Source organism: Centroberyx affinis, unplaced genomic scaffold, assembly GCF_046629955.1.
Source record: "Centroberyx affinis isolate AG114_WGS23_722 - 3 ecotype Tasmania unplaced genomic scaffold, CSIRO-AGI_Caff_v1 ptg001723l_1, whole genome shotgun sequence".
Classification (NCBI taxonomy): domain Eukaryota; kingdom Metazoa; phylum Chordata; class Actinopteri; order Beryciformes; family Berycidae; genus Centroberyx; species Centroberyx affinis.
Window position 1 is genome coordinate 804 of NW_027280130.1, and position 10,971 is coordinate 11,774.

General features: G+C 44.7%; 1 protein-coding gene across 1 annotated transcript; it reads left to right on the top strand.

Annotated features, from left to right (window-relative positions):
* Positions 1-422: 422 nt before the first annotated feature.
* LOC139651867 (olfactomedin-like protein 2A) lies at positions 423-10,515 on the top strand. The gene is made up of 6 exons (XM_071528748.1): positions 423-542; positions 919-1,095; positions 2,180-2,423; positions 6,064-6,360; positions 7,295-7,480; positions 9,143-10,515. The coding sequence occupies exons 1-6, from the start codon at positions 423-425 to the stop codon at positions 9,745-9,747; spliced, it is 1,629 nt and encodes a 542-aa protein (XP_071384849.1). The 3' UTR covers positions 9,748-10,515.
* The last annotated feature ends 456 nt before the right edge of the window (positions 10,516-10,971 follow it).

Below are 10,971 nucleotides of genomic sequence, written 5' to 3' on the forward strand. Positions count from 1 at the left end.
AAGCTTCACATTGCTATGGCCCTGAACCCCTATATATATATATATATATATTTTTTTTTTTTTTTTTTTTAAAGGTATGATTTAAGTTCTTTTCCCTGTTTCTACAATTGCCCATTGTTAAAGGTTGTTATGTCTGTTTAACAACCAAATAAAGTGTTGATCATAAAAAAAAGTGCAAAGGAAAGGCCCAAAATACATGTGCAGGACTCAACGGTCCAACAGTCCGGTGTTTCAGCCCTAATTGAAAGCATCCTGCTGCCTATTGAGCAGAGCATAGACGTCAATAGTGTTAATCAGAGGAAGTGTGTTGGGAGGGCATTCTAGCTATTACCGGTTCCTTTATAGTTGAATAGGAGCACATAAAGCTGTCAATTGTGTGGTGAGGAGATGGTGAATAATGCGAGTGCTTCTGCTTTTATGGCATGAATGAGCAGCTCCAGTCTATGGTGGACCTCCTCGAGGGAACCCTGTACAGCATGGACCTCATGAAGGTCCACTCCTACATCAACAAGGTGGTCTCCCAGATGAACACTCTAGAAGAGGTAAGCAAAAACCCTAGTAGCCCAATGGAAGTTCATGTTACACTGTTATACTTTTGGACCTACAACCTTCATTGCAAGGCACTCTGGATTAGAGCATCAGCCAAATGTAAAAGAAATGTAAATATAAGAAGATCTGTATATCCATCTCTATAGAGCATAAGGGAGTTTTCCAAGCGGTTGAAACTGTCTGTGTTGTGTAAATATAAAGAGGAAAACTGACTGAATATCATTGATTTTCTTAAGAATCCTCATAAACCAAGCAGCTATTCACATTAGTAAAGCAGACAAGGCATTGGGGAGAGATTTATGTGACTTGCCACACCAGTTTATGTCACTGAAAGTACTTCATTCTGACAATAATTATGTTATTTTGCAGACCATCAAGACAAACCTCACGCGAGAGAATGAGTTTGTTCGGGACAGCATGGTGAGCCTGACCAACCAGTTTAAGAGATACGAGAACTACTCCAACATTATGATGAGCATTAAGAAGGAGATCTCCAGCCTGGGCCTGCAGCTGCTACAGAAAGACTCGACCGAGAGCAAAGCACAGGTTCGAATATAGTAACTGCTTAATACAGTCCAAACTCATATTTCAGGTACTGTCAGACTACACAGTCTGGCACACACTTGTTGGTGTGAATAATGCATTAAGACACTTAATAATGCATGTGTGAAACACGGTGGTTCAGAAACACCAACAATTTGAGTACTTGGAAACATCACATTAAACAAACTAAACTAGTTCAAATGTAGTCTTGTTAAGTTGAAGTTGACTAGTAGTAGTAGTAGATGTAGTAGTAGTAGTAGATGTAGTAGTAGTAGTAGTAGTAGTAGTAGTGGTAGTAGTAGTAGTAGTAGCAGTAGTAGCAGTAGTAGATGTAGTAGTAGTAGTAGTAGTAGTTGCAGTAACAGTAGTACTAGTAGTAGCAGTAGTAGTAGTAGTAGTAGTAGTTGCAGTAATAGTAGTACTAGTAGTAGTAGTAGTAGTAGTAGCAGCAGTAGTAGTAGCAGTAGTTGCAGTTGCAGTAATAGTAGTAGTAGTAGTAGTAGTAGTAATAGTAGCAGTAGTAGTAGTAGTAGTAGCAGTAGTAGTTGCAGTTGCAGTAATAGTAGTACTAGTAGTAGCAGTAGTAGTAGCAGTAGTAGTAGCAGTATTAGTAGCAGTAGTAGTAGTAGTAGCAGTATTAGTAGCAGTAGTAGTAGCAGTATTAGTAGTAGTAGTAGTAGTAGTAGTAGCAGTATTAGTAGCAGGAGGTAGTAGTCGTAGTTGCAGTTGCAGTAGTAGCAGTTGCAGTTGCAGTAATAGTAGTACTAGTAGTACTAGTAGTAGTAGCAGTAGTTTTAGATTACTTTTTGATTACATCTACATTGTATTTCTATGATTACATTACTTGTAGATTACATATTGAATACATTTCTGTGATTTGTGATTTATCTCTGAAGTGTCAACACACTGTAAGGGTTTTGCAATAGTGACATCTCCTAGTGTTCTAATTTAACACTGCACACATCTAGAGGGAAAATACATACGCATGCACAGACACGCACTTTCACAAGGGCATTCAACACATAAACACAGCCGCAAGCCAATATCCACAGGGTCACTGACGCAACCCAACTGCCCCTGTTCACAGGACACTCATGATGAGAAAACCAAGGAGGCTGTAAAAGCCAACAAAAAGACCCCCGCATCCAAACCCCCTCCCAAACCGCCCAAGGAAAAGGTCGTAAAGCCCAAGAAAGACACCGTCAAGCCTGGGAAGCCGGCGAAGCCCGACCCCACAGCCAAAGCCAAGGTGGCTGGCCACCAGCCCGGCGTGGTGAGGGGCATCACCTACTACAAAGCCGCCAAGGCCGACGAGGAGGAACACAGCCGAGGTGAGACTCTGGCAAGCTTGTTCGGGGAGAGAGTCTGTCCGCTCTCCCAGCATAGCAGTGTGTCCATGGGAAGCCATCCTCTCCCTGCTAAAGAAAACACTGTGCTCTCACTTTAGCTGACTTCGCACTCCCATCTGTGTGAGATCATCTGTGTGCTGTCCTAATAAATCTAAACTCCAGTGTGGTTGTCATAAGTGAAAACGATCCAAATTAGTTCCTTAAACAATCCAAGCCGACCCCGTGACTTCTTGCTGGATCAGCCTCAACCGCACTGTGGCTTTGGGTGTCTTAGAAACAGAATCAAGCTCTTTATTAGATGGATTTTATTCCAATAGAGAATAGATTATTCCATGTAAAGAGTTCCTGTGAATGTTTTCTTACGCAAGCGCGGGATAAGATTGTAATTGCGTTGCAAACTTTACACTCAAGGCAATAAAGCGGGGAATCCATCGCTGGGTGGCGCACCAGATCCCCTCAATGCGAGATTTATTCCGGTGTTGTTTTAAACAAAGCTGGTCTAGTCGGCGCAGGATTGGATTGCTGGTGTGCATTCAGCGGGGCAGGAAATCCAAATCTTTTATTGACAAAATACATGGAGCTGATGGAATGCTGTCTCAATGGAGCGCTGCCACGTCCATGACATGCCTCAGCTTCACTCCCCACAACAATTGTGCGGGGACCCTCACCGATGCAGAGAAAACATTTCCTGACTCCTTCCAATCCTCTTTAAGTCTAGTTGAGTGAATAGGTATGCTGCGTTTGCACAGGGCACACGCACATAACACTGTCACACCGTGTGTTCTGCTGTCTCTCTGAACCTCAGCCAGCCCAGACACCCTTGTCAAATCACTGAAACCATTTAGCGGCATTTCCATAATCTCCAGCAAAGAGCAGGGTGTGCTTTTTTTTTTTTTTTAAAGCTTTATTTATCCAAGGAAGCTGGATGGAGCTCCACGTGTTTTTTTCCAGTGACTCCCTGCTTCACATTCAGTTACAATTGGGGTTGGGGGTTCAGTGCCTTGCTCAAGGGAACCTTGACGGTAGTTGTTGAAGGAGGGGAGTGTTTTAGTCCTTCACTTTCCCCACCCACATTTTCCCAGTTAGGGGATTCAAACCAGCGACTTTCTAGGCTGCCACCACCCAAAATGCTTCTTCACATCCACCAGCAGTCTATTGCAGTGATTCTCAACCTTTTTCATATCAAGGACCCTACTTTAGTACATGTTACAATGATGGACCCCCATTTAATGAAATTTTGTCTCTCGGACGTAAATCTGAGAATATTATTGTTAGATATAATTTTGATCCAGAATTCCAAGACTATCTGTATTGTAGGTAGAGATAACATTGAAAGTATGATCAAAACAGTCATTCTTCTACACTCTCTAATTGGGTTAACTTCTTGTGAATTAAATAATGCTGAAGTTTAACAATTCATCAGTTTGCTGGGGACCCCCTGGAACCCCCTCAAGGACCCCCGGTGGTCCCCGGACCCCACTTTGAGAACCACTGGTCTATTGCATTAAGTGGTGATCTTTGCGCAGGTCCTTAAAAAGTCCTTAAAAAAAATTCTTAAAACAAGTTACGAGAGGTTTTCATCATGTAATGACAGGTTTTCTCGATAGAGCATATCCGCTCTCAGATGAATACAGAACAGGGCTAGTAGTACAATATGCATCTTATTTGCTTTATTAAACACAGTTGGACTTCATGTTCCTAATTTCCTGGTGTCCTTTTTCTTATTCTGCCCATTCTATTCTGCTGCTTCTTGATTTTGTTTATTAAATCAATCTTAAATTCAATTCTAGGCAGCACTTAAAAATATCTTTAAAAGTCTTAAACCTGGCTTTCTGAAACCTGCAGATACCCTGTTCCTACTGTCCTACTTCTTCCAGTGTTGTTCCTACTCTAGCCTTCATCAGATCCATGTGTTCAGGTTAGAGCTTCCCAACCTGCAGCCTGAGCTTCGGAGTACGCGTGTCGGGCAGATGCGCCGCTTATGTAGCGCTGCTGTCTACTCTCCCCACATCTGTCTGGCAGCACAGGAAGTCGAGAGTATGAGGACCAGAGAGAGAGCAGGCTCTCCCTCTGCTGACACTGTCTTCCATTCTGCCTGCTGTCTTTCTCCTTCGGCAGGGAAGGGACCAGGAGGGGCTATAGAAGTCTGAATCCAAGGGTTTGACCAATATGGGTCTTTGAAGGCCGATACGGATATTTTTGAAGTTGCCAAATCAGTATTATTAATTATGGTTTACTGAGTACAACAAGATACCATAAAACACACATTTAGTAGTAACATAACTACAGAAAACTAGCCATGAGTACAAGTTTGTTGCTGAATTAACCAGGATTTGGTAACTCTCTTAAAAGTATCTTTAAATTTGAGCATTTCCATTGCCAAAAAATTCCAAAACATGACAAGGATTCAGTGTTTCCCCAGAAATGTATTCTTGTCAGGGTGGAAAAGCCTCTGAAACAGCATTTAGTGTCCCTCATGGGACACTAAAACTCTCCATTGAAACCCAGACTAATGAAATTCTTTTAGGGTTGGCAGCTCTTCAAGGCAGGGTGGGGCAGGATTCATTGCAGCTTTTACAAACAGACATCACTGTTGGAGGAAAAATCATATCCTCGCCCCATTGGCTTGATGTATCAGCAAACAAATATATCGGTCTAACCCTAGAGACAGCGGGACAGCCTGGGCTGCAGAGGAGGGGACAGAAAGAAATAGAGAAGAGCGAGAGGAAGTTGGCATGCTCTGTGTGCTGCATTGCTAATGCATCGCCTTTGATGTGGACTTCTGGAACATTGCAGACGGTAATATGTTTCCCGCTGACAACGAGCCACATATGTGTAACACTTTGCGCTGGCAGACAGTTTACGTAAGTTTTATGGACTATTTTGTCAGCGGCCAGAGGTCGGGCTCACAGGCTCTTGAGCACCCTCGGGATTCAGTGTCTTGCTCAAGGACACAGCAGCATTGAAGGGTGGGGGTTTGGACCCGGATTCTCCAGTTGAAAGACAATCTCCCTACTCTCTACACCAGTGATTCGCAAACTTTTTCAAATCGAGGACCCCTAATTTAATCCACAGTAGGGCCACAGACCCCCATCTAATGAGATTCTGTCTCTCAAAGCCAAATCTGAGACTATTTTTATTGTTAGATATGATTTTGTCCAGAACTCCATGACTATCTGTATTGTAGGTAGAGAGATAACAGTGAAACTATGATCAAAACAGTCATTCTTCAACATTCTCTGATTGTGTTCACTTCTTGTAAATGAAATAATGGTGAAGTTTAACAATTCATCAATTTACTGGGGACCCCCTGGAACCCCCTCAAGGACCCCTGGTGGTCCCCAGACCCCACGTTGAGAACCACTGCTCTACACCTCCTTGTTGCCCCAAACCAGCGCTCAATAATAAGAATAGGCATAAGAAGTATAGGCAGTTTGTCAACAGCTATAACAAGCGTAACGCATTTCTTCCTTTAACAGAAATAGCACCCCTCCGCTTTGGGACCATCTGACCTTGTTTGACCATCTGCTCTATTTTGAATGAAAACGAGCTTTGTGGAGTTTCAGATTTCAATTTGTTTTATCTCCTGGCCTGACTCTCCACTTCCTCCCCTCCCTCCCAGACCACTCTGCCAAAACGTACACGGTCCACCACCACGTCAAGGAAAGCCAGTCCGAGGACGGAGGAGCTGAAATGGTCCTGGAGACCATGGAGGCCACCGCGACGGAACCCACCGAGGGCGCCCCGGTTCCTCCCACTGTCTCTACCACAACTACCACCACGACCGCCACCACCACTACCGCATCCACTACTGTCACCACCTCCAGCGCAGCAGCAGCGCCCGAGAGACCGGCTCCTACCATTGTGCTAGTGCTGGACAACTCCGACAACAACAGCCGGCCCATTCTCCACAGAGCAGGTAACGGCAAGTAACTGCGATACTCACCCTGCGAATGAACTCACTACTCTATTATGCCGCTTTTCCACTGCATGGTACTGGCTCAACTCGACTCTACTCGCCTTTTTCGGTTTTCCATTGGGCAAGTGCAGGTACCAGGTTCCATATTACTTGGTACCTGGTATTGTTTTCGTAGCACCTCCGTCGAGGTTCCAAGCGAGCTGAGGCGATACCAAAAGGTGACGTGAAAACACTGCAGACTACTGATTGGTCAGAGAGAATTGTCGTCATTGCGTGACACGGGACATATATGCTAACGTTAGCTACCCTCTTGCGTCGCCTTTGAGCAACCAGAGAGCAGTCTTTTGTCTTGCTGCCTTCAGCCGCTTCTGAAATAAAATCTGTCTCCTTGCTGTGACTAATCTAGAAACTTGCTTGTGTTGTATGCAAATCTCATGTGTAAGTCGCTTTGGATAAAAGCGTCTGCCAAATGTGAAATTGTAATTGTAATTGTAACAGCCACATACCGAGAATCAAGAACACCATCCCTTCGATATCCTCCATTGTTGCTGTGCGTGTCGTGTTGAAGATGATGCCACGGCAGTTTCATGCAGCGTCGCGGCGTCACTATGACGACCAGTTGTGTGTGTGTGTGTGTGTGGGGGGGGGGGGGCATTGAGGGGGTACTATCTGCAGTGGAAAACCAAGTGGTACTACCAAAAGCGAGTAGAGTCGAGGCAAGGCGAATTGAGCCGGTACCATGCGGTGGAAAAGCGGCTTTACAGGCTGTGACTGTGGTGACAGATGCCAATTTCGCAGCAGATAGGCGTGTAGGTTCACGCTGCCAAGATCTGTGCGACTGTGAAATTGATTTAAACTCATGCAGAGTTAATGCGAACCATTCTTCCCCGGGCATAAGTGTTGAGCGTTCGGTGCGTGTGCTTGGTCCTGGCAGGGAAAATCCTCGACTGCGAAGGGACTCTGGCATCCATTGAGCAGCCGGAGAAGCATCATAGCTATGGGCGGAATGAGGGAGCCTGGATGAAGGACCCCCTGGCTAAAGACTCCAAGATCTACGTCACCAACTATTACTACGGGAACAACCTGGTGGAGTTCCGCAACCTGGACAACTTCAAACAAGGTTTGTATCGATAAGGGTTCAACCTATATGGGTTTGTGAAGGCGATACGATACAGTTATTTTTGAATTGCCTGATATCCGATATTTTGTGCCGATATTATGCATATGTAGATTTAATGGTTTTCATGCCAAAAATTTCAAATAAGAGGCACTTGTACATACTATGTACCATGATGGAGGGACACAAAAATTCCCCAAAATTATAAGTATTCATTGTTTTCCCCAGAATGTTATTCTTGTCAGGATGGAAAAGCCTCTGAAACAGCATTTAGACCATCATGGGACACTAAAACTCTCCACTGAAACCCAGACTAAGGACATTCTTAGTTGGGTTAGCAGACAGGTTTCATTGCAGTCTGCCCCAATAAACGGCCCGAAGATGTTAAATAAAATAATATCTCCACCTCCATCTCCATCAGCAGCGGCCCGATATATCAGTCTGACCCTAGTATTAATCCATCTTAATGTATAGCTTTGTTTTCTATGCTAGCATTGTTGACAATGATTCATTTTGATTACCCAATGGGTTCCGTGAGACTGATGAGATCTCTGGAATGCAGGTCTTGGTTGTTTCACGGCTCCAGTGGGTGGGAAAATCAACTCCTTCCACATCTAACTCAGAGGAGGAATTGGATTACACTCCGTAAAAGAGTTAAGATGATCTCCTCTCGTAGGACTTGGCTTGTTGATCTAGATGTGTTTGGACAATGGCCTTTCTAAATGCACTTACATGTGAGGTATCCTGCGGTGTGGTGAGCTCGTAGCCGTGTGCGGATGACTAGGTATCTTGTTGAGTGGCTGTGATGCCTGCTGTGGCTGACATGTGCTCTGGCCTTTCCTTTGAACTGGGCACAGCAGAGAGGGATTAAGAGTGTGGGCTGGCCTTAGGGTGGGGGGTGGGGAGAGGGTGAGGGGTGGGGCTGCACTGCAAGTTGTTTTTGTCCTTCACTGGGCTTTCTATCATTATCTAAATCACACTTCCTGAGGTTCAAAGCCTAGGATAGTAGATAGGATGTGATTAGAAAATGACACTTACAGCACACAGCATGTGTTTGTTCAGCAGCGAACTCCTAACCAAACTTGTCACTATCACATGAAGCCATTGTGTACACAGTCTGGCATTATCCAAACATTGTCATTGGCTCTAGGAAAGGCATTATGTCAGCATAGCATACACACAGCAGGTTGTATCCAACTCATAGTAAGTAAAGGATAATGTATAGCGAGCCAGGCAAAATAAGCCCCAACAGCAAAGCGGAGGGGACTTGATCATCTTGAAGGGGTTTATTTTGCAATAATGACTGGCTTATTGCACATTGTCCCACTTATTATATGGCTTACCAAAGACATTAATCATTTGACATGAAATATTGATTTAGAATGATTTGATTACAAGCAAAATTTACTTTCAAGCTTCCACCAAAAACTAGTCCAGCAGGACTGCCTGCAGTAACCAAGGAGACAACTTTCTGGCACAAGGTCACTAGGTAATTTGATTAGAAATCAAACAAAATTGACGTCTTGACTATGGAGAGATAAGATGTGAAACAGTGGTCTGTTATGTGAAGAAAGAGAATGCATTCATTGGCCAATCAGAATTAAGTATTCAACTAAGCTGTGTAATATACAGATAAAGCTAAACCAATAATCTTGTTTACCCTAGGCCGCTGGAGCAACCTTTTCAAACTGCCGTACAACTGGATCGGCACAGGCCACGTGGTTTACAACGGAGCTTTCTACTACAACAGAGCTTTCACCAAGAACATCATCAAGTACGACCTGAGGATGCGCTACGTGGCGGCCTGGACACTGCTGCACGACGTGGTCTACGAGGACACCACCCCCTGGAAGTGGAGGGGCCACTCGGACATCGACTTTGCGGTGGACGAGAGCGGCCTGTGGGTGATCTACCCCGCCATGGACTACGACTACTACCAGCAAGAGGTGATTGTCATCAGTAAGCTCGACCCCGGAGACCTGTCCATGAAAAAGGAGACGACCTGGAGGACGGGTCTCAAGAGGAACTCCTACGGGAACTGCTTCATCATCTGCGGTGTGTTGTACGCCGTGGACGTGTACAACCAGAAGCAAGGCGAGGTGAACTATGCTTATGACACCCACACCAATACTGAAGCCATCCCACGTCTGCCCTTCACCAATGAGTACGCCTTCACCACCCAGATCGACTACAACCCCAAGGAGAAGGTCTTGTACGCCTGGGACAATGGGCACCAGCTTACATACCATGTAAACTTTGTTGACCAGTGAGCACAGCCAGTTTGTGCTCCGGATATGCTTGCAGTAGGCCAGCCAGTATGGCACCTTAGTAGAAAGGAGATGCTCAGTATTTGACAACCAAGCAGCAGCCATATTGGACTCAACAGGACAAAGGATGAACCTACACCAGCCTTCCAATACCAATGCATGCTAATGAAACACCTGACCTCACAGTGTACCAAACATACAACATGCAGTTAAAGTGTGTTGGGATGTAACTGTACAATATGTCAATGGAATGGACGGAGAACAATGAATGAAGAGGTCATTTCTTTTTTTTTTCAAAATCATTTATGTCTCAGTTTGGAAGGAAACTCTCCAAATATTCTCTGCTCTTTTATTTTCCAGATTGGAGTTAGTGCTGCAAACAAACGAGGCAGAGCTACTCTGGAGGCAGAAATAATCTCATTGGTTGAGTTACTGTAAACCTCAATGGGTGTAGCCAAAGAACCACAGTTAGCTAACCGTCAAATTTGAAGGTCAAAAAAGCAACTCTGGTCAAAATATAAATAAAAAAATATAAAGGGCAATGACTTGAATTCATGAATTCATGACCATGGAATTCATGATCTTGCAGGCTAGCCAATCTCGGAACCCATCGTCTATCGGTCTGACGACGATTAGACTCTGGGGGCGACGGCCAATATTTCGAGGTTTCCGGTGTGGGCAGCGGACATCCGGGCCAAGACTTCCTCTTCCGTGCGCCGGTCATTGTTTACAGTCCAAGTAGCAACTTGAGACGCGAGAATGGAGTTGAGAGACGACATCTCATATGCAGATATCTGTTTATAGAGATTAGCCGAAATGTCGTCTGGACCTAAAACACCTACAAAAAGTATCGATGTTTGTGTATTGTGTGGAGAAACGTTCCATTTTCGCGTCTCAAGTTGCTAATCGGACTGTAAACAATGACCGGCGCACGGAAGAGGACGTCTTGGCCCGGATGTCGCCAGGCTACACCGGAAACCCCGAAATATTGTCCACCGTCGCCCCCAAGAGTCTAATCGTCATCAGACTGATAGACGATGGGTTACCTAAATAGCTAACTAGCTTACCTAGATAGCTATAATAGCCTACAGTATGGCTGGCTTGAAATTGGAAGGTCAGCTAGGCCAACTAGCTAAACTAACTATTAGCCTCCCTCTCTCTTACCTCTTGCCTTATTTACTGGGCTTCAGTCTAACGTTACTTAGCCAGAAAAACGGTGGTTCTTTA

Excerpts from the sequence above, each read along its gene's own strand:
- LOC139651867 (XM_071528748.1), top strand. The coding sequence starts at position 423 with ATGAATGAGCAGCTCCAGTCTATGGTGGACCTCCTCGAGGGAACCCTG. Across the intron at positions 543-918 it reads AGATGAACACTCTAGAAGAG|ACCATCAAGACAAACCTCAC; the intron begins GTAAGCAAAAAC and ends GTTATTTTGCAG. Across the intron at positions 6,361-7,294 it reads GCCCATTCTCCACAGAGCAG|GGAAAATCCTCGACTGCGAA; the intron begins GTAACGGCAAGT and ends TGGTCCTGGCAG.